Consider the following 20,198-nt stretch of genomic DNA (forward strand, 5'->3'; position numbering starts at 1 on the left):
TTATAAGCCTCGAATTTTCCCAAATTTTGCTATTGCCAAATTCCCATGCTAGAATAGAAAGAACTTGCAAAGAGAATCCTTTTTCTTCAATGGTATCAAAAATAAATTATTTTTTTATTTTAAATTTTTAGATATGGACATAAATTAAGAAGATTCTTATTATCCGAAATTGATGGTGGGGGTTGAAAGAGAGCGGAGCACCGACGGTGACCTTAAAACCTGCAATAGTACTGTACCAATAATTTATTTAATGAGGGTTCCTCCAGGTGCTAAGTCTCTCACACGTGTCAGACCTCCACATTCATTTTATCAACTCTCTCGACTAGAGGCCCTATCACCCATCTCCCAGGGCACAATGAATCAAAAGACAAACCAAACCAAAACAAATCAATCATCAGTTCTCTGCTCTCCACTGCTTAGCAACTGAACTACTGTTGTTGTCAAGTGATGGAAACCCTAGCCAGTTCTTTTTCAAAGATCATCCTTCACAAAAATGGAGACAGACCCTTTTTCTCATCCAGAGAATTGAGACATGAAATTAGTATTTTTCCATCAAAGAAGCTTGTTCATAATGTTGGCTTCTTGCACTGCCTATGTGTGAAACATAAGCCTATCTGTACAATTCGTGTTTCTTCTTCTCCCTCACCTGAGTCCCAGGCATGCGCTCTTTTCTTTTCCTTCTCTCTTGCTCTATGTATGTCATAGCTTTCAAGTTTCAGCTTTCCTTTTTAGGTCTCCAAAACTTTCTGGAGTGGTTCCTTTTCTTGTCCCTTATTAATTTTATTTATTCTCACTTGTTGGAGATGTATTCAAAATACTCATGAAGGCAGACTCAAAGATGTTTTCTTGACAAGTTTTCAAAAGAGAAAACAGAGTCCTTGGAAGAATTATATCAAAGACAGAGAAATTATGCTTAAAATACTTATCTTTAACCCTTACTTGTGTTTATTTCTCTAAAGCAGTTGTAGTTGATGATGTTACAAGGTGCTTATGGGGTTAGGGCTTATTGTGTATGTACTTAAAATTCAGTATAAAATCTAAACTGGTTTTAATTTCTTCTTTTAGGTAGACTTGGAGACCAGAGATGATCAAAACCATGAAACAAGTAAGTATTCTTTTTCTTGTTTGGCCCCTGAGATCTTTTGGTCAATCCTTGGTCTCAGCTTGGCATGCTTATCTCTGAGTGCAGATGAATCAAAGACAGTTCGTGTCAAATTCCAGCTACAGAAAGAGTGTTCCTTTGGTGAGCAATTTACCATAGTGGGGGATGATCCTCTGTTGGGATTATGGGATCCTGGAAGTGTAATACCACTGAACTGGTCAGATGAGCATCTTTGGACTGTTGAACTGGTAAGCAGAAACTACTAGACGATGTATAAAATGTTGTTACTTTTAGAAAGATTTGATGAGGTGCTGATGCGTTTTAATGTTTTATGTAGGATTTACCGGTTGGAAAATCCTTCCAGTTCAAGTTCATACTGAAAGGTATTGGTGGGGGAATTTGCTGGCAACCGGGTCCTGATCGGGTTCTCCAAACTCGGGAAACTGATAATACAATCGTAGTTTGGGAAGATTGGGAAGATGCTGCATTGCAGAAGGTAACAGAGGAAGAACCATCTGCTAATGGGACTGAGGAACCTTCTGTCAACCCAGAAATGCTGATTGTTACTGAGAACTTGACTCATCAAAAGGAAGAATTGGTTTCTGATGCAAGCAATGGAGGAGTTACTATGAATGTGAGTTCTAACCCGGCAAAGAAGCCAACTCCAGTGACTTATGAGAAACGAATTGTTGCTGATAACATTTCTCCTATGCAAGAGAAGCCTGTAGCAATTGTAGCAGATAACATACGTTACTCAGAGGGGGCTTCTGCTGTGAATGAAGTGTTAGTTGAAAAGAGAACTAAGTCAAACAAGAGTACGGTGATCAGAGAGGATGTTGTCAGAAATGATGATGCTCCAACAGCCATAAACTCATCAAAGTCTGACGTCGGAGGAAGTGTGGTTACTCACGAAGGAGATCCTGTTCTGGTACCTGACTTGTCTGCAGTATCAGTTCTACCAAATGAAGCAGCTAATGACAATGAAGGTGAGAGAAGTCGGGCCTTTCATGCCTCTGTTGGAGTTGATGAAGTTGAGAATCACAATTTCCTACAGGTAACTGCCTGATTAATGCGTACTCCATTGTCTTTTTCTTCGTTTCTGCTACCAATTTGGCTTTGAATGAAATAAAGTTATTGGACATTTCCATTGGCCGATTTCTCTAGTGCTAGGGGATTCACTCCAAAGAAATAATCTGGCACTGGTTTGTATCTTCTCGAAAAGAAAAAACTATCCAGAACCAATTAACTCTGCCAAAAGGAATGGAACAAGAAAGATCCTCTCTTCCCTCACTTTGTCAATTGTATACTTGTATTCTGGACAAGTTAAAAAAAACACAGCTTCGTGCTCCCTTCTTCTTTAGAACCAGGATCCACAGATGCTGTGCCCCTGGCACTTTAGACCGGTACATTTTTGTTGTAAACATCATATGCGAGAGAACAGCAGAACTCTTTGTTAAACAATGAAATATGCTACCGAGAGCTATTGCTTTGAAATGTGCAAGAAGTTCTAATAGTAACTTGATAGCCACCACCATTTCCATAAAATGAGAAATGCTCAAGGAAAGAAAAAAACATCAGCCTACTCCAAGCACAAATCTCCTCAGATGGTTGCTTCTTTACAACTACTCGGGCACTCATACAAGCACGCTAAGGCTATTGCAAAGTGCATATTACTGGTCTGATAGATCTTGTGATACATTTTATGGCATTTCTGCCCATTATGCTCTTCTTATCAATTAACTGAGTTGTCATAATATTCAGTTTGATGAGAAGCATGAAATTGGTGACAAATCACTTCGGGAAGAAACAGTTAATGGTTTCATTGACGGGGAGCAGCACGGTAACGAAGTCAGACATAAGCTACAGGCGGAAGAAGAAAAGCGTGATACTGATGATGACAATCCACATCGAGGAGAAACAGTCAATGGGCTCAGTGATGAGAAGCAGCATGGCTATGAACTCGTATACAAGCCACTGGCCCAAGAAGAAAAGAAGCAAGAGCTAGTTAGAAATAGTATTGTTCAAAATGACCTGCACTGGATACGGAAGCTGCTAACCAATTTAGGATTTCTTTAGCTTCAAGAAAATTTATTCCGTGCCTGATTCCGTGCTACTACTTGGTTGTCAACAATTTTTAAGGGCCTGGCAAATAGGAGGCAGCGAGACAATTGCAGGTGTTAGTGTAGAAATTTGTGACTGAGCCATGATGTTGTTGTAAATTTTTCTACTAGATTGCATGAAAGATGCTGTTATTGTCGCCTGGATATTGAAAAGTATTTATATGTTGAGTGTTTAATGATGTTAACTTCCCAAAGTTGTTTCATAAAATGAAATAATAGTAATAACCAGCTGCTTGTATCCTCTGTCTCTCTCTCTCCCTCTCCTTTTCGGTTCTCCCTGGAATAAAAACCCTGGCATGGGTGAAAGAATCATGGGCGGCAACCTTTTCACTTCTCTTCCAGGATTTTTATTTAGAGAATAAATTCAGAACATGACCAGTTGAGCTACACTTCTAAAGAAAAATCTTAATCTAGTTGTAAATGGTTCTAGATCTGATTTTGTTTTTATCTTCTTCTCTGAATAAAGAATTTGCCATTACATTTAACGATTTGAAAGAGATTGGTACTCTCTAGCAATCATGAAGTGAGAAGGATCTTTCATCGATGAAGTTTTATACTGTGGTCTATTCCTATTGCTTATGATTCCTATTTTAAGAAGTCCTTCTAGTTTGTTTATTTTTTAATTTGCTATTACATCGAGTTTTCGAGTTTTCTATAGTTTGTAACTTCGTTATTTTGAAAATTCTTTATATTTTTAATCAATAAAAAATTTCAAATCAAATCAAATAATTAAATTACCCTCGTAACACATGTTGCACACTCTCTTTTCTCTAGTCACAAACAACATTCTCCTCTCTCTTTATCTCTTTCTTGTTTCAATCAAAACCCTAAATAATAACACACGGAAGATTAGAGTCCAGACCATCCATTTTTTTTCTCTGTAGATTTTTCTAACAAAGAAATTTCACAAGATCCATGAGAAAATTCAACTACAAAGTTTCAAATTTTCCATATAAAGTAAAACCCATAATTTCACCTATTCACTTCCTCACTTAGTCTCAAAACTTCCACCTGCAAAAATAATTAAAACCCATAATTTGTTACAGAAGCAATAGGAGTAATAACGTGAGCTGGAAGTAAAGAAGTGAAACAACAAAGGAAAGAAGAATGGAGGGAAAAGATGTAATAGTTGACTGGTATAGAAAAAGCATGGGAATAAAAGTAGTTAAAGATTGTAACAGATTCAATTAGTTAGTTGGAGTAGTGGTATAAATAAGACAATGATGTAAAGAAGAGTTTAGTTTTTGAATGATTTTCTAGTCAGCATGTTGCTCGTGATTTCGTCAACAAAAATACAAGAAGCTGACTTCACTTTATGGTGAGAAAACAGAGGGGAGAAAGGTAGAAACTCTAGTTTTGAAACGGTGGATCCTACTCTATACATGAATTGTATTTTGTGGGGGTGTATTCCTCTTGTAGAACTAGTTGAACATGTTTATTTTTTAAATGTTGGAAAGCCTCGAAATAATATCGCTCGTTTCCGGGGGGATGTATCTGACAACTAGGAACATGTGCCTTGGTGTATATGCAATTCTCAGGGGGGTGTTCCTGCTTTATTCGTAATCCTCAAACAAATTCCAGGAAGGTTATACAAGGTTACTGATAAAAATGGGGGAAATTTAGTTATTGTGGTGTTCATTCAAGGATCCAAGTTACATGAATTCGCAGTTTGGTTGATTTTGTATTGCAAATGAAGTGTTTGATGAAATAACGCTATGAAACTTTAACTCTTCTCTAATTTTTGGCAAAGCTGTAATATTGATTTAGAAACAAAGTCGTAACTATATGTTTGATGGAAAAGTTGTAATATTAATATTAAAAAAATTCTTTAATCATCAAATAGAATATGATGACAATATTATAAATAATTCTATATTTTTTATTGATTTTTTTTAGCATGTCAGTATGGGGATATAAAATATTATGAAATTATAAACTTTATGATATAAAATATAATTTCCGAAAGAACAAAGGTAATATATATATATATATATATAAAGAACAAACTATATTATAATTAATCTAACCTTTTATCATTATTGTTGGTTGTTTTATTTTAAGTTTTTATTCCATTAATAAGTTGTAATTTCCATAATAATCCGATTTTGAAAATAATGATGTATTTTTTTATTGAAAGAAATGATAGTATAAACTATAAAATTGATGTGCAAGCAGAAGGGCCTATTTTACCTGTAAAGCTTCATTTTCTGTCCAGTCATGGAAATGCTACTGTCATCTAATTATAGTTCCAGGAGGCAAGGATCCTGCACCAACACATAATTGATGGTAGATTCTTCTGTAATGATAGATAGCGCATGTTTCTGATGTCAGAGCAATTGACCGACACTTCCCTCCTACATACAAAGATGAAAGCAGCAGGTAACCTCGAGAGCGATAAGTCACCGGAGATTCTGGAACTTGTCCCTCGCTCCGGTTGGCAATAATTACCTTTATTAATTCTGTCTCGTTCAGGGGGCAGAGAAGCATAATCATAGTGAAATGATATCGCAATGCACTTGAAACAATGTTGCTCTGATACCAAAGACGCATCCTCTGTAGTCTGCATTGAAAATCTTAAAATCGAAACCAATAAAAAATAATAATCTTGCAAACATCAATGGTAACTTGACATTTTTTAATTAGATCGAGGTATGCCCACGGGTAACTCCCAGGCTGAATAGCTCCAAATGCAGCAACATTTGAGTTAAACCACCGTTGCTTTCTTAAGGTGCTCCGCGGAAAGCTCTCTGCCCCAGATTATTTTTCATCACCTGCCAGCGAAAAAGTGACGCATAGAAACTTTTTTGCATTTTATCACTGTAATAAATTAGGTTCTAACAGAGCTGGAGTTACTGATTCTCCCAGCAAGGACCATCTGACCTGTTGATCCTGACACCAAGTCCTCGAGTCAATACCAAGTTTTCTCGATATTAACGACCCTTGGCCCTTTCAAATCCCAGGCTTAAAGAGCTATTCGACTTTTCAGCCTCCAGATGTGGCTAGAAAAGGAAAGGAATGTGTTACAGCGGGCAACCGGCCAGCCACGTTCTCTCTCAAGGATCGGCATAGACCATTCCATGTGAGCAAAAATGTGTTTGCCTTTCGATAGAATTGAACTGCTAAACAAAAAGCGACCAGTTTTTGGTTAAATGCTTTAAGAATATGCAAGCACTAAGCTGCCATCTTACAAACAATCAAAAGTATTTACAATTGATGAGCTATAAATTATTTTATAAGAAATACTAGCAGCAAAAATAAATAAATCCAGTGGCTGCCTAAACTAGACAAGAAGAGGGTACTGTAACAAGCGGACGGTAGAAGCTGCTTTTGCCAGAACGGCACCGTATATCTTTAAACCAAGCTCTGCCCTCATCATCCACCAAAAATTGGAAGGAGGGAGAAAAAGGATAAAATGTGCCAATCTTTCCAGAAGATAACAAAATCCAGGTGCAGCATTATAGATCCAAACAAATAAAACCTTTGATCATTCCTCATTTTCCCAATTTTATGGCTTTTATGAAACATGATTCCCGTTATTGGGTTGCTGAAAGGGTAGACTTCGTGAACCGCGCAGTTTTTCCTTAGACCGTTTACTTAGTATAGATTGAGGCAATCTGGAAAGATTAAGCAACCATATCGGGAAGGCATGCACAATAATTAGATTTCTACAACTAGCAACTCAAGTAGGAAGCAACCAAGCTTCCAAAAAATGACCAACTCACCATCATGTATCTCCAAACTAGACATGCAATAATTCTCCATGACAAGAATGCAAATGCCGAGACCAGATTTCGTCATAAGATACACATCAAGAAAAAAAAGTTCACAACAAGACAAATTGCCAGGAATAATTCATGCTCTACAAAGATTTGATAATAGATAATAAAGGAATCACAAACAAAGGTACAGAAATGTCATGACAATGCATCAAATCAATCAGAAAAGAAACACCTCACCCTACAATTTCCTTCCAACTTGCACCCCAGAGAGTAGCATAGATTCATAATTCCAAAAGAATCTAATTTCCATGGGGGATGACATTCAAAAAGCACATGCCATACACGAATAGTACAAGACAGCATGCAGAAGTTCCACAATAAGGTATAGAAAAATGAAAGACAGGGAAAAAAGGTTCAGCAAGGAGTATATATGAATGTACAAGTGTGAAAATCCCAGGACAGGACCCCAAAAAAAATCCTTCAGACACGACGTTCAGAAAGGCAATAACATCCATCTGTGAGACACTTAACACAAGCTTCGCAACTCCCAAACCACCTCAATAAGCCAACCCTAGGACTGAATTCACCACTTTAGAGCCCATTGAATTCCATGTGTTCAAATAAATCCGCTTCATGACTCAAAAAAGAAATGAAATCCAATTTACTGAAAACACAGTCAAACTATTGGTTCGAACACAATCACTGGTCACACCAATCCCACTCCTCAAAAACTCGTTGGAAAAAAGTTTCTGCCCTACTCCCTCTATGTCATTATGAGATCAAATTTACAATCGATTCACTATAAAAGGAAGAATTTTTTTTACATTACCTAAGGGAGTTGGCACACTTCTGCTGTTTGATTATTTACCATATTGGATGTACTCCCAAGTTCAGCATCAGCAACCTGCAAATCATTTGTCAAGAATATAACAGATGCATATTAGGCATACAGACAATGTAAAGTAATAGAAAGGGATTGCTTATGGCATTCTATTAATCTAAAAAGTGAGAATGCATTTAACAAACTTAAAATAGTAATTACACGTTTAAAAATATTTAGTCCTTCAAGTTCACAGTCAGTCAAGTGCCAAATCACCCAGAACAAAAACAAAAAGATTTTCCAACACATAACAAGACAGAGAGAGGCTTTTGAAACCAACAAAGACTGGTGATACAATGGGCCACATGAGAAGTCAGAAAAAAACTAAAATAAATAATTGCTGGCTTCAAAATTATGGAAGATAAAGAAGCAAAACACTCCCAATGAACAAGAAAATAAAATGGTAAATCAACTCTAAAGGGATAGCTGATTCAACTACATGGGAGTACTTGGATAATGGGCCTGACCACCAAGTCTTACCTCTTAAACAGGAATAAGTGGAGCTTGGTTAAAGCCACAGTAGCAGACATGAAGCTAGCTCACTCCCCCTTCACTGTTTTAGCTCCCACATCTTGGTGCAATGCAAACTCCAAAAGGGTGTAGTTTCAGTTCAGATAACCACTTCCCCATCTGGAAATTTCTTGCCAGCATACCCTTTATCCAAGCATCGCCTATGTTTTTAAACAAATGAATCAAACCAACTACTGAAAACATCATAAAAAAATCCTCACCTTGGGAGGACATTCTCTAGCTAACCCGTCTTCTTGTACCACGTCACTTGATCCAGGATTTGTAATGTCCCATACAAATCCATTCTCGTATCCAATAGAAAGCTTATCAAAATCTCGATCAAAAGCAGGAAGGGGTGAAACATATGCTACATATTTTCTGAAAACAATAATATATTCAGTACTTTCTTATAAAACATGTGGGTCAGTATTCAAGGCCACAATCAACTAGGGAATATATGCTGATATAAGAATCATAAGTCTTGCATCTATCTAATTTATGTTAAGCCCGGCTAAAATGTCCATTAGCAACCAATATGCATATGCATAACTATCGCATAACATCAACCCTATGACTATATCAAGAACTTTCTTATTTCATCCTAGATACACCAAATGAAACAAGGAGACACTCCCTCGAGAACCAAGACATAGACAGCAACAAAGAGAAAAATCAATCAATGTCTATGTGCTTACCAATCAATGAACAATTCACACTTGACTAACCTAGATCATGCAAATATTTAACTCCATGTTCATTGAGAGAAGAAACAATAGAAAAAGGGTATCACAATTACAAAAAATAAAAAGTTTCGAGCAAGGAGAATTATGATAGAAAAATGAGCTGGAGAATAGATTTACCTGCCAAGCTGCGAAGGGCATTCTCAGCTGCTTGCTGCTGTGCATCCTTCCTTGTTGTACCCATTCCCACACCTATCTTTTCACCAGTGAACAAAACCTAAATCATTTAAGTCAGCAAAATGAGTTTGTTGGTGTCAAAAAGCAGCATGATAATCGCTTAGTCTTTTTACAAATAATCAGACAAAAATATAACAAAAAGGAGATTATTTCATAGCATTGCTCATTCCAAGTTCCAGTAAAATTGAACTTTTGCCACTGATCTACTAAAATCCACCCAATTTCCATGAAGGTTTTATGCAAGTTTTCTTCCTCATCTATTTATTTAAAAAAGAATGGCCATTCAGTAGCTCATGTCAGTCTCAATGGTAGGAAGCTGTTGTTGGCTTCAAGAGTAGATAAGGAGTTATCAAAGAGAACACAGAGTCGAAAGAAGAAAGTAAAATGGAATTTTCTCCAACAGCGAGATGATCAAAGACAGATATGCTGGTTCGGGAAGCCCCTATCCCATTAAATTTTTGAGCTAAAACAAAGTCCCTCTATACTCTCTTTATTTTCAGTAAAAAAATGACTACTGTCTAGACTCCAAAAGCTTGAGCACCAAAGTCTAATTATACAAAAGTCTCAAGGGCTCAAAAGTTTACCCAAAATGTAAACTTATAGCTAGCACTGATCATAAGGTAATCCTCCCATGTGTGTAATCATCATTCATGAATCATCCATTACAAGAAACAGGCACGTTGCACAGCAGTATAGCCAGGAATGTTTTTCAATGGGGACACTCAATCACAGAGTACTTCACAGTTGCAACTCGCAAAACATGGATAAAAGAACAGCCAATAGTATATGATTAACAAAGAGAATTTTGAGGGTAGAAGAAACACTTTTAGGTAAGAAAGAGAGACATTAAGTTTCTTTTTTATTACTAAACCCTGGTTTTAATATAAAAGCAACAACGCAGTGGGAGAAGTTACTATAGCCAGTTAAGTTTCGAGTAAAACTGTAAGAGGGGAAAAGTTAAAAAGCAGGAACAACTTTTACAAGGCTGGGAGAACGTCTAGATATCATAAACTTTTAAAATGAAAATACAAAAATAAGCCCACCTGCTTGAGCTTCATGACAATTCCACCAAAGCCCAACATCATAAGAACCGTGCAAAACACTTCTTATTGTAACCTACAACCAACTTTTCTTCAGAACTCAAGGGGTGACCTCACCCCACTATTGCAACATGGCTACACCCTTACATTTATACCAGCAAAACTAACTGAAATTTCCCCAATGAAAACGAAATTGCAAGGAAAAATTGGATGGGAGAACAGACAATTGGCAAAGAGAACGTAACAATGGATTTCAAGTATTTATTCAACTACAGTTACAGCACCAAAAATTTCTGTCCTCGAAGTAAAGCTCTCAGATAATCACAACAATAAAAATTACAAAGCTCATGAATTACACTGAAAATGTTCTCACAGTATCAAGAACCAGAAATACAGGGGGGTAGGCAGAGAACAAATTTTAACTGACCTCAACAGAAAATTGCAAATCTTTACTGGTGCTTACAACAGACTTGAACTCCACCTGCACATCAGGAGATGATCAATGATCAATAGAAATAAAGAGATGAGGCAACCACGATCAAGCCTGGAACTAATCAGTACCTTGGATCTGCATCCTTGTCCAATTTCTTGCAGCACTCCAATAGACAAGTGGGATGGTAGCAGGTTGAATTTCCCAGCTTCAGCTTGAAACTCTCTGCTACTAGAGGAAACGTGATTCTGAGACACACCAACCTCTGAAAAAAAAATCATATGGATTAGAATGGCCTTCATACCGAGTACAGTAACCAGTGGCTTTGTCATCACTTCTGAATAAGTTCGATATTGATACATCTATAAGTTCGATAAATTGTTCTGTTATGGCATTTTCTTGTCTCTCAAAAGGCTCCCATCTTTTGATGTTTAGATCATTTGATCCTCAATTTTGAAGAAAGAATTGAAAATTGTAACCAATTAAGATCAAAAGATGGATTCCAATACATATCCACACACACTGAGCAGGCCTAATGGATCAATACAAAGCAAGCATTAATTACTTGGCACTTCAAACTATTATAGTTCTAAACAATTCATATGCTTGAAGACTGACCTCCAGCAGGAAGATACTGTTTATGCATGTCATTTCCAGCAAGTGCCTGCAAATAAACGAAGATCTTACTCAGTTTCTAATCTCACAACAATCCCTATGCATCGAAAACTGAAAATAGCAAGGACTTCAAATCATAAATTGAAATCAACTTCAGACAACCTCTTCATCCTTCGATTCTGAAGCAGGTGACACAAAACCAGAGGAAGCATAGGCTGATGCGCCATGAGCAAATGGATTCTGTGTTCCTCGCAGCTTATCAGATTTTAAAGAATCCAATTCTTGGGCTATTGCTGAAGGTCGGTAATTTGATTCTGCTTTGCCAATATCTTCTTCCACCAACCAGCATCCCTGAAGCTGTAGAGTGGATGATGATATTGCTACAGGTACTCTAGAAAGAAGTGGGGGTTGACCTGAACTTTGATTGCTTAAATCTTGTCTAACAGGAGCACCAAGTAAACTAGGTTCTGAAATACAGTGGTTTAAATTATGGGAAGTAAGTTAAAATGTACTCTGATGCTACATACAAGCACCAAAAAAAATCAAAACCAACTGAGTTCCATACTCTGAGAAGGCAAGAGTCTTGCCGACAAGGTCAGTCCAACAATATTTGGAATTATTGCTACAGGAGGCTGGGGGATTTCAGATCTCACTTCAGCACTGTTTGTTATAGAATGAGTTACTGGGTCCATAACATTCTTGTCATCCTGAAAGGTTTAAGAATTTAAGTACAGGCTGCACAAATTTATCAAGTTTTGTTACTTGTCAAACGATAGAAGAAACAGAAAACCTCTTGCTTGTAAGTGCATATGTTTAATATTGCTTTGCTCTAATTTGTTAGAAGCGCATGCAGTATTCAGAATAAACCTCGTATTTCTCAGGTAAAGGCAAGCAAACTTTTCTCTCAACTAAGTCAGATCAAGTTCATGAGTCTCTACAACAGGATTTTTTGGAACTTACTGATTGGTGCAATCTCCGTTCAGCTTCAATGTCACTCATCCCTTCACTAAAGAGGGCATTGCTATTGCCATTGGGTACAAAACCACTATCCTGTGATTCATGAAAATGACTGTCACAACTTAAGAATACAATTAGAATGGGACTTGAAGAACCTAATATCTCAATACAAATACCTCTGCCATCATGTAGTTGCTCACATCAGGAGGAGGAGGTAAGCTTTTCACCTCGTCTTCATAAAAGACTTCAGACATTCTTCGTATTAAGATCTCAACAAATTCTCTATAAACATAACATGTCACAATGCAATCATAAATAATCTCACACACTCACAGTAACATAAAATACTTTAAGTGTATAAAGTTAGCATCTCTTACTTAAAGAAACAACCTCTGACATTGCATGCAACATTTCTTGCCACACATAAGACTGGAATGGCGTTCGCCGTCTATAGAATAGAGAGAGTGAGCCTAATAAACATTTTACTTGGAAAGAAACACGAGAAAAAGAAAGAACAGATTTTAACAAATAAGTTCACAAAGATATTTTCTAGTACCTCTGCTTGAGGAACATAATATGGAGTAAATGCAGGAACTACATGAACTCGAGGTTGATCCATGTCTTCCCAGACCTTTAACCGATCATCTATTACCATTGCCATCTTTGGATGGCACATGCATCTTGGAAGACATTTAATAAACATTTCCTGGAGCCTGCTACAATAAAAGTATTCTAGTCATTGGTAAAAGCAAGGTGGCTGACATGACAACTCAATAATAATGCATTCCAGGTTGTTTATGTGATGTACCACTTCTATTTAGCAAACGTTTGTCTACTTTGGCTTTCAACCATCTACCTTCACATTTAAAACTAGTGTAAAAAAACTATATGCCAGATTCACCAAAACACAATCGAAGAAATTTTAACTATATTTCACAACAGATAATCAAATAAGTATCAAACTTCCAAGCAAAATTGGAAGTCAATATATTCTAAAATGGTAGCGATCCTTTACTTGCCTGATTTAACACAAACTACGCGGTCTAAGCGGTCTGAGAGTTGCTTTGAAGCTATCAGGTGAGCCTCCAGGTCAAGAAGCCTCCACATTTCTAAGGCACAATCTCTTTCAGCCATCGTACAAACATAAACTTCAAACCGTTTGCTTCCTTTTGCAGTTAAATAACTTTATAACTTATCAAATCTTCCCATGCAGGCCTTAATCTCACAAGCACACTTGTATCACGAATCTACATAAACAAATTACCAGTAATCACTTGCCTCTCATATCAGAAAACTCAGAATGGCTAACAACAAACCAAGGAGAAGTCACTTTCCTACATTATTGCAAGAAAAGTGACAAAAAAATGTCAGCTAAAAAGTAAAATCAAGCCATGCCTTGAGAAGTATGAAACCTTCCAAGCTAAAAACTTTTGGGAAGGCACAGAAGTAAGGTCGAACTGATCTAGAAGAATGGCTGTACAAATTTGGCCAAAATCAAAAGTTATTCTATGAAAATTGAGAACTCTCTAAAAGAAAGTATAATTTTAACAGATGGGTGAAAATATAATAAAAAAATGTAAATACCAAACCAAAATACAGAAATACATCTATTTTTATATAGACACATCACATCAGGTACAAGTTTTATACTGCCTGATGACATCATGACGATGAAAGCAAGTAACATGAAAACAATTACACTTGATTTGATCTTCTCCTAGCTTGAGGAAAAACTTTGATAAGTAATAGTAGGCATGTAAAAGCTTTAATAGTTCCAAATAATGTAATCAAGCTACAAACCTCATCCTCATTTCCACTCAATTAACATCAAATACTCACTATTCGAACACTTTTTAAAAAATATATCATAAAAATAACAAGTAGACAATTCCACGGAACAAGTGAATAATAGTAAAAAACCTCAATAAACAAATAACATCAAGCAAATTATACCTCTGAATTGATGCGAGTGAGAACAATGTTTTTCTCTGGCAATCTAATCACAGGTCTAACAACTCTCTCATGGCCATCCGATAATCACAGAACCTCCTCCAATTGAACCTTATACGTCTTTCCATTATCCATAACAACATCACTCTCTATGTACTGCTTCAAAAACAACCGATCATCGATATACCTCTTCATCTCTGCATACATTCCCGATACCCTCATCGGATCCATGATTGATTGTGCGATCCAAACCCTAAGAGCCTCAATTCTATCCTCAAACGACTTCATCGTATTCGCAACGATAAGCGTCTCATCAAGATCGAACACAATAGAAAGACAACGCATATTGAGCATCCGTAGACACGAATTGTACAATCCTACAGGTGCCGCAAAGCACCAAAAACACGGAAACTTCTTTTGCTTACTTGGCATTGCCACTAAATGAATCTCATCGTCTCCAATTAAAACCACAGCAGTCTATAATAACAAAAAAAAAAAGGCCAAGAACATCGCATTCTCACTTCTTCAATTCTTAATTAGAACTACAAAATTAAGCATGCTTAATTACACAAAACTTTCAACTAATTGAATCAATTAAGCTCTAAATCAGGGTAAAATAAAAAGAAAAAATAATACAGACCTTGACTTCATGGAAGCAAGAGGCATGAAGATTGATCAAATGTGACTGTTCCGTAGGAGAAGACGATTCGAGCTTGCAACGGACGGAAAATGGAGAGATTGTTTGGAGAACTGAAAGAGGAGGACAGCGCTCACTTTGTTGAGAGATGTGGTGGTTTCGAATCTCGTTGTTTGGGAACTGGAATTTCTGTTCCGTCGCCGGAAATTACCAGCAGTAATTTCGAATAATTACCATCAGTAAATGATGATAAAGTGACAGGAACGGCAATGCCTGCGGACTTGCTATGTTTTCTCTCTATGACTCACTTCTGCTGGTCTCTCCCGCCAGGCCTTTAGAGGCGCACAGACTCTCTCTCAACTTGATGCTTCTCTGTCTAAGTGGTTTCAAAAAGAATGGCCATAGGGCGGGGAGGTGTATTTATAGGAGAATGCGGCAGTTTAATTCATGAGTGTTTTGTCAGAGCTTACGAAAATACTTTTTGTTTTTTTTATATGGATAACTTTGCCCTTGGCCAGCTAAAGTGGAGGTTTGAAAGGGATTGGATACGTGGATTGTGATGAGGTGGCGATATAGGAAGGACAGCTTAGGACCGCTTGATCTTTTCAATATTTAATTCAAAATAATTTCTGTTTGCCTCTCCTTAGATTAATGGTGTGTTATAATAATTTCATAATTAACCAAGTATTTTTTTTATTAGATTCGACTAAACTTCAAGAAAAATTAATTTTTTAATTTCTATATATTAGTTTGACTTCAAATTCAAATTTTGATGAAATGAATGTAATTAGTAATTTTTCTATGTATAACATATTAAAAATAAATTTGAACATAACTTTATTTTTTATCTTTCAATGAGTTTTTTTTTTTTTGAATTTTAAAAAAATAACAAAAAAAATAAAAAAATAACATAGTTCAAAAAATATTTTTAAAAACAAACAAATTAAAATTTTATTTGTTAAGAAAAATGCAAACTATACCTGCATATACCTACATTGTTCCAGCCACTCGTGTACTAAGATGTGTAACATTGTCCGGAAAAAGTTTTGCAAGCCCAAAACCCCCTATTTTAGGCTTCAAGTTTCCGTCAAGAACTACATTACTGGCCATAATGTCCCTTTGGACGCTATGTGGTTCAGCTTCCTCATGAAGAAATGGAAGACCTTTTGCTGTATCCAGGCAAATAGCAGGTGGTCACCGTGGTGCTCACTTTCAACCATTTTAATGAGTTTTTTGGACTCATTAAAATGTTTCTTGTTGTTGAAAATTAGATTTTAAAAGTCTGATGTTTGAGTTTTCATGTTTTTGTGTTGATTCTTTATTCCCTTATTTTTTTATTTTTTTTTATATTTTATAACAGGACTCTATTTAGATAAATAATTATATTTTAATAATTATTCAATTAGTTTATGTTTTTTAAATATTATTTCAGCCTTTTGTTATAATATTTCATTTTTTATGGTTATATATGAAACTTATAAGCACAAGTTTTATCAAATTTTTGTGTATAAATATTCAATGAAAATATAATATATTTTGCTTATTGTCAATTTTTATAATACTCCCTTTAATTAATTAATTTTTTTTCATAGAAACATTATTTATCATTTTTTTTTACTTTATAATTGCTTAATAGATCATGATAAGCATAGTGTTCCCTCAAAAATTAAAAAGAACTAAAGGAATAACAAAAATGAAGTTTCGGCAAAAAAATATATTTTTTTATCTTACTTAATTTAAATCATTTGAGTTTTGATAGGTATTTATTGTAATTCTTTTAAGATTTTTAATTTTTTCAAATAACCATACTATTAATAAAAATAACTTCCAAGATAAATAAGAGAAAACAATTAAAATGCAAAGAACCAAAAAGTTAAAATATTTGTATGTACATTTATCTTTTATTTCTTACAAGAAAGATTAGCTTCTCACTTTAATTTTTAATTAATATTAATAATTTTTTTATGATTTATTAGTTCATATATTTTTTAATTTATTTTATTAACCATAGACATTGTCTTTTCATTCCTCAACTAAAAACTTTCATTATATCGAAACACTCATTTATAATGTTTGTGTTTTTTTTTTTGAAATTAACTTGAAATCTTATCATAATATTGCATGAATTTTTTAAGGCTAGGTCATAGGTGTATGGGCTGGCTTCCAAAGTCTAAAGCGCATGACCTTTTCCTTTTTCTTTTATTTAATTGTTGTATTGTATTTTTCTTTTTAATTAAGATTATTACAATAAAATTTTAAAAAAGTCTAATTATACCTTACTTTTCAACTAAGATTTAAGCTTTTTATGGTAATATTGCCAATAAGTTTATATGTAAATCTAATATGCAATTTTTTTAAAAAAAAAAAAACAAATGCTCATGAATATTCAATGAGAATATTTTTTATTTGTATGTTTATTTTTTATATAATTTTCTCAAATTAATTTTTTTTTATGTCTCTGGATTAGAGTTATAAGGCATGATTTATTTTCATTGAAATTTTCTTTTTATATGATACTAAGTTTTTATTCAAAAAACGATTCTATTAATTAAAAAAACATGTTATTGCTAGGATTAAAATGAAAAAAGGAGTTTTTTCTAAAGAAATATTGTTTTTTTCCTCATTGATTTAAATCAATTGAATTCGTCCCAATTTTATTTTAATTGTGTTAGGTTTTCATTCAAAAAATTAGTTTACTGACAAAATATACTTGTTTTTTAAAAATAAAATAATACATTGATAAAAGAAAGGAATTATGATTAAAAAAACTTTTTTCTGTAATTTAAATAGTTGAAATTCTTAAAAATATTTATTTCGAGCGGACATTCTATTAATTAACCTATATTAAAACATAAATCATTTAACCTATGTAAAAACATAGAAGAACTATTAGGCATACTTTCAAATTTAGGTGAACCAAGTTCCTCTCCATTCTCTCTTTCATGAATCCTCGTTTCATTTCTGCAACAAAAACAAGTTTATGCTCTGCACGTGGTCCTTTTGCTTCCTAGGGCGACCTCCATTTCTGACTTAACTACTTGAATTATCTTAGCACACATGCATATAACAATATCTAGAAGTAATTGAGGGCATGCAACAAGAATTAATGTGCTTGAATTGTCGAAGGTTATAATTTTTACATGATGACAAGGAAGATATAGGGTGTGTGTGTTTTTTGCGTTTTTTTTTAATTATTTTTTTCTTGTATTTTTATATCATGCTAGTATTCTAATGTAGAAAATAAATTTAAAAATATATATATATTTTAATACTCCATAATGAAACACTACTGTACTAATAAAACCGAGTAGAACATTCCCAGGGCAAATTAAGGCACATTTTTTAAGAGGACAAGTTGTCAATAATGGTTGTGTGGAGAGGATCGCTCAAGTGAGTAGCCCAGTTGTTGAGGGGACCTTTTCCAGTAACCCAAGCTTGAACTGCGAAGCCAAGGAAGGCTACCATGGCAAGGCGAGCGTGCTTGATCTCTGCCAATTGAAGGGTAGCCTTCTTTTCTGGGTCGGAAGCTAGGCCTAGAGGATCAAAGAACTGGCCTCCTGGGTAGAGCCTTTTCTCTGGGTCAAGCTCTGCGTTCCTTTGGAATTCAATGTATCCAATAATGACAGCCTCGATCCAGATCAATGCTGTAATGGAGAATGGTAGTGGCTGACCAAGGTATGATGAGCCTTCAACCAACTCCACCTGAAACAAACACAAAAATCATATATAAGACAACTTTTCATAATCGAATTCCTTAAAAAACATCAAGAAAAATTCCTGACATATATATATATACCTTTCCAGCATCTTGCCAGGTAACTCCAGTGAGCCACTCAACAGAGAGTGCACCAAGAGTAGCCAACATAGCCCACCTTCCATGAATGAGCTCACACTCCCTGAACCTTTGCAACCCAAAAACCTCACTGTAAGGCTGAAATGGAGTTGACTTCACATCAGCAAACTCAGTACGTGTCCCAATAATATCTCCAGCCAGATTCTTAGCCAAGTTTTGGTCCAAAGAGTCAAGCTCGAACTGCAAGTACTCAGCTGGTTTGCCCAACCCAAATGGGTCAAATCCGTAATCACCAACCAAGCTGCCATCTAGGTACTCAGGTGCCTTGGCTCCTGGATACCAAAGTGGGCGGTCTGGAGTACTAGGCTTTATAGACTTCTTGGGTGCTTTCTTGCCCCCAAATCCGAACCTGGCTTGGATCCTACCCGAGTTTGAATAGATATCGGGCAGACGTGTTCCCATGAAGGAAGATGTAGCGGCAGCAGCTGTGGTGGCAGCCATGGCTGGAGTCTAACGTTAACTGCGTATGTTTTTTGGAGAGTTGCGGAATGGGAGTCCAAGTGGTGATTTGGTAGTGCTGTTGTGTTCTACTGGTTTTTAATGAAGGTTTGATGCTTTATCCTTTGTGGTGATTTCGAGGCCGTTGGATCAAGTTGCGTATCCATCTGATGGTTGTGAAAGTAGAGACCTTATCTTGCCTTATCTGAATGTGGGGTCTGGTGACTTGTGCTTTGCTTGTAACATTTTGCGCCATCTTTTTGTGGTTGATGTTGGCAGGAGAAAATCTAGTTGATCATTTTTCAGGATTTCTGTCGGGAACCACTGCACAGACGCCATTTTATAAAAATTAGTTTTTTTATTTTTAATTTGTTTTAATGTAATGATATTAAAAATTATTTTTTAAAAATAATAATAAAATATTATTTTAATATATTTCTTAATAATAAATACATTATAAAACAATCATTATTACATTTCCATTCATCACCTTAAAAAACAAAAAAAATAGCAACTAGTTTTGACAGGGATTTCTTTTTGATACTACATAGTTTTATGTAGCAGCAGTAAGAAATCTCTAAACACAACTTTACTTGTTTCTTTACACTTTCTGCATGATTTTTTCCCGTGTTGATGCTTGATGATAAAAGGATCTAACTACCTCTAAAATTAGCTACTTGCTCGGCGAATGACCTTCTCTTTGGGAGTGAGATTGTAATTTTTATTTAGAAATGAGATTGCGGTTATTTTTTAAAATGTTTTTTATTTAGAAATATATCAAAATAATATATTTTTTATTTTTTTAAAATTATTTTTGAAATCAGCGCATCAAAATTATTTAAAAATATCAAAAAATATTAATTTAAAATAAATAAAAAATTAAAAAAATTAAATTTTTTCAAAAAAAAATTAAAAACACAAAAAAAAACATAGCAGGTTATAAAATAAATCAACAGAATGTTCTTATCACTTGGATTCGCCTTATCATTGTTTGTGCAAGCAAAATCTCCAAATCAATATTTTGCTTTCC

The 20,198-nt window shown here is 35.1% G+C and overlaps 2 protein-coding genes and 1 pseudogene across 2 annotated transcripts; 1 reads left to right on the plus strand and 2 right to left on the minus strand.

Annotated features, from left to right (window-relative positions):
* The first annotated feature begins 272 nt into the window (after window positions 1–272).
* LOC7487312 (uncharacterized) lies at window positions 273–3,460 on the plus strand. Its single transcript, XM_002308180.4, has 5 exons — window positions 273–657; window positions 1,066–1,105; window positions 1,190–1,350; window positions 1,440–2,156; window positions 2,864–3,460. Exons 1-5 carry the CDS (start codon window positions 448–450, stop codon window positions 3,176–3,178), a joined length of 1,443 nt encoding a protein of 480 aa, XP_002308216.3. The 5' UTR covers window positions 273–447; the 3' UTR covers window positions 3,179–3,460.
* Window positions 3,461–4,071: 611 nt separating this feature from the next.
* LOC18100006 (RNA polymerase II C-terminal domain phosphatase-like 2) lies at window positions 4,072–15,081 on the minus strand (annotated as a pseudogene).
* A 3,030-nt stretch (window positions 15,082–18,111) lies between these two features.
* Window positions 18,112–19,250, minus strand: LOC7487313 (chlorophyll a-b binding protein CP29.2, chloroplastic). Its single transcript, XM_002309098.4, has 2 exons — window positions 18,674–19,250; window positions 18,112–18,579 (listed from the first exon to the last, which is right to left on the minus strand). The coding sequence occupies exons 1-2, from the start codon at window positions 19,169–19,171 to the stop codon at window positions 18,220–18,222; spliced, it is 858 nt and encodes a 285-aa protein (XP_002309134.1). The 5' UTR covers window positions 19,172–19,250; the 3' UTR covers window positions 18,112–18,219.
* Between the last annotated feature and the right edge of the window lie 948 nt (window positions 19,251–20,198).

This window comes from Populus trichocarpa, chromosome 6 (genome assembly GCF_000002775.5).
Source record: "Populus trichocarpa isolate Nisqually-1 chromosome 6, P.trichocarpa_v4.1, whole genome shotgun sequence".
NCBI lineage: Eukaryota > Viridiplantae > Streptophyta > Magnoliopsida > Malpighiales > Salicaceae > Populus > Populus trichocarpa.

Bases quoted from the DNA above. Each gene is read 5' to 3' on its own strand.
- LOC7487312 (XM_002308180.4), top strand. From the start codon at position 448: ATGGAAACCCTAGCCAGTTCTTTTTCAAAGATCATCCTTCACAAAAAT. The intron at 658-1,065 runs GCATGCGCTCTT...TTCTTCTTTTAG, and splicing joins CTCCCTCACCTGAGTCCCAG to GTAGACTTGGAGACCAGAGA. The intron at 2,157-2,863 runs GTAACTGCCTGA...CATAATATTCAG, and splicing joins AGAATCACAATTTCCTACAG to TTTGATGAGAAGCATGAAAT.
- LOC7487313 (XM_002309098.4), bottom strand. From the start codon at position 19,171: ATGGCTGCCACCACAGCTGCTGCCGCTACATCTTCCTTCATGGGAACA. The intron at 18,580-18,673 runs GTATATATATAT...TGTTTGTTTCAG, and splicing joins CCTGGCAAGATGCTGGAAAG to GTGGAGTTGGTTGAAGGCTC.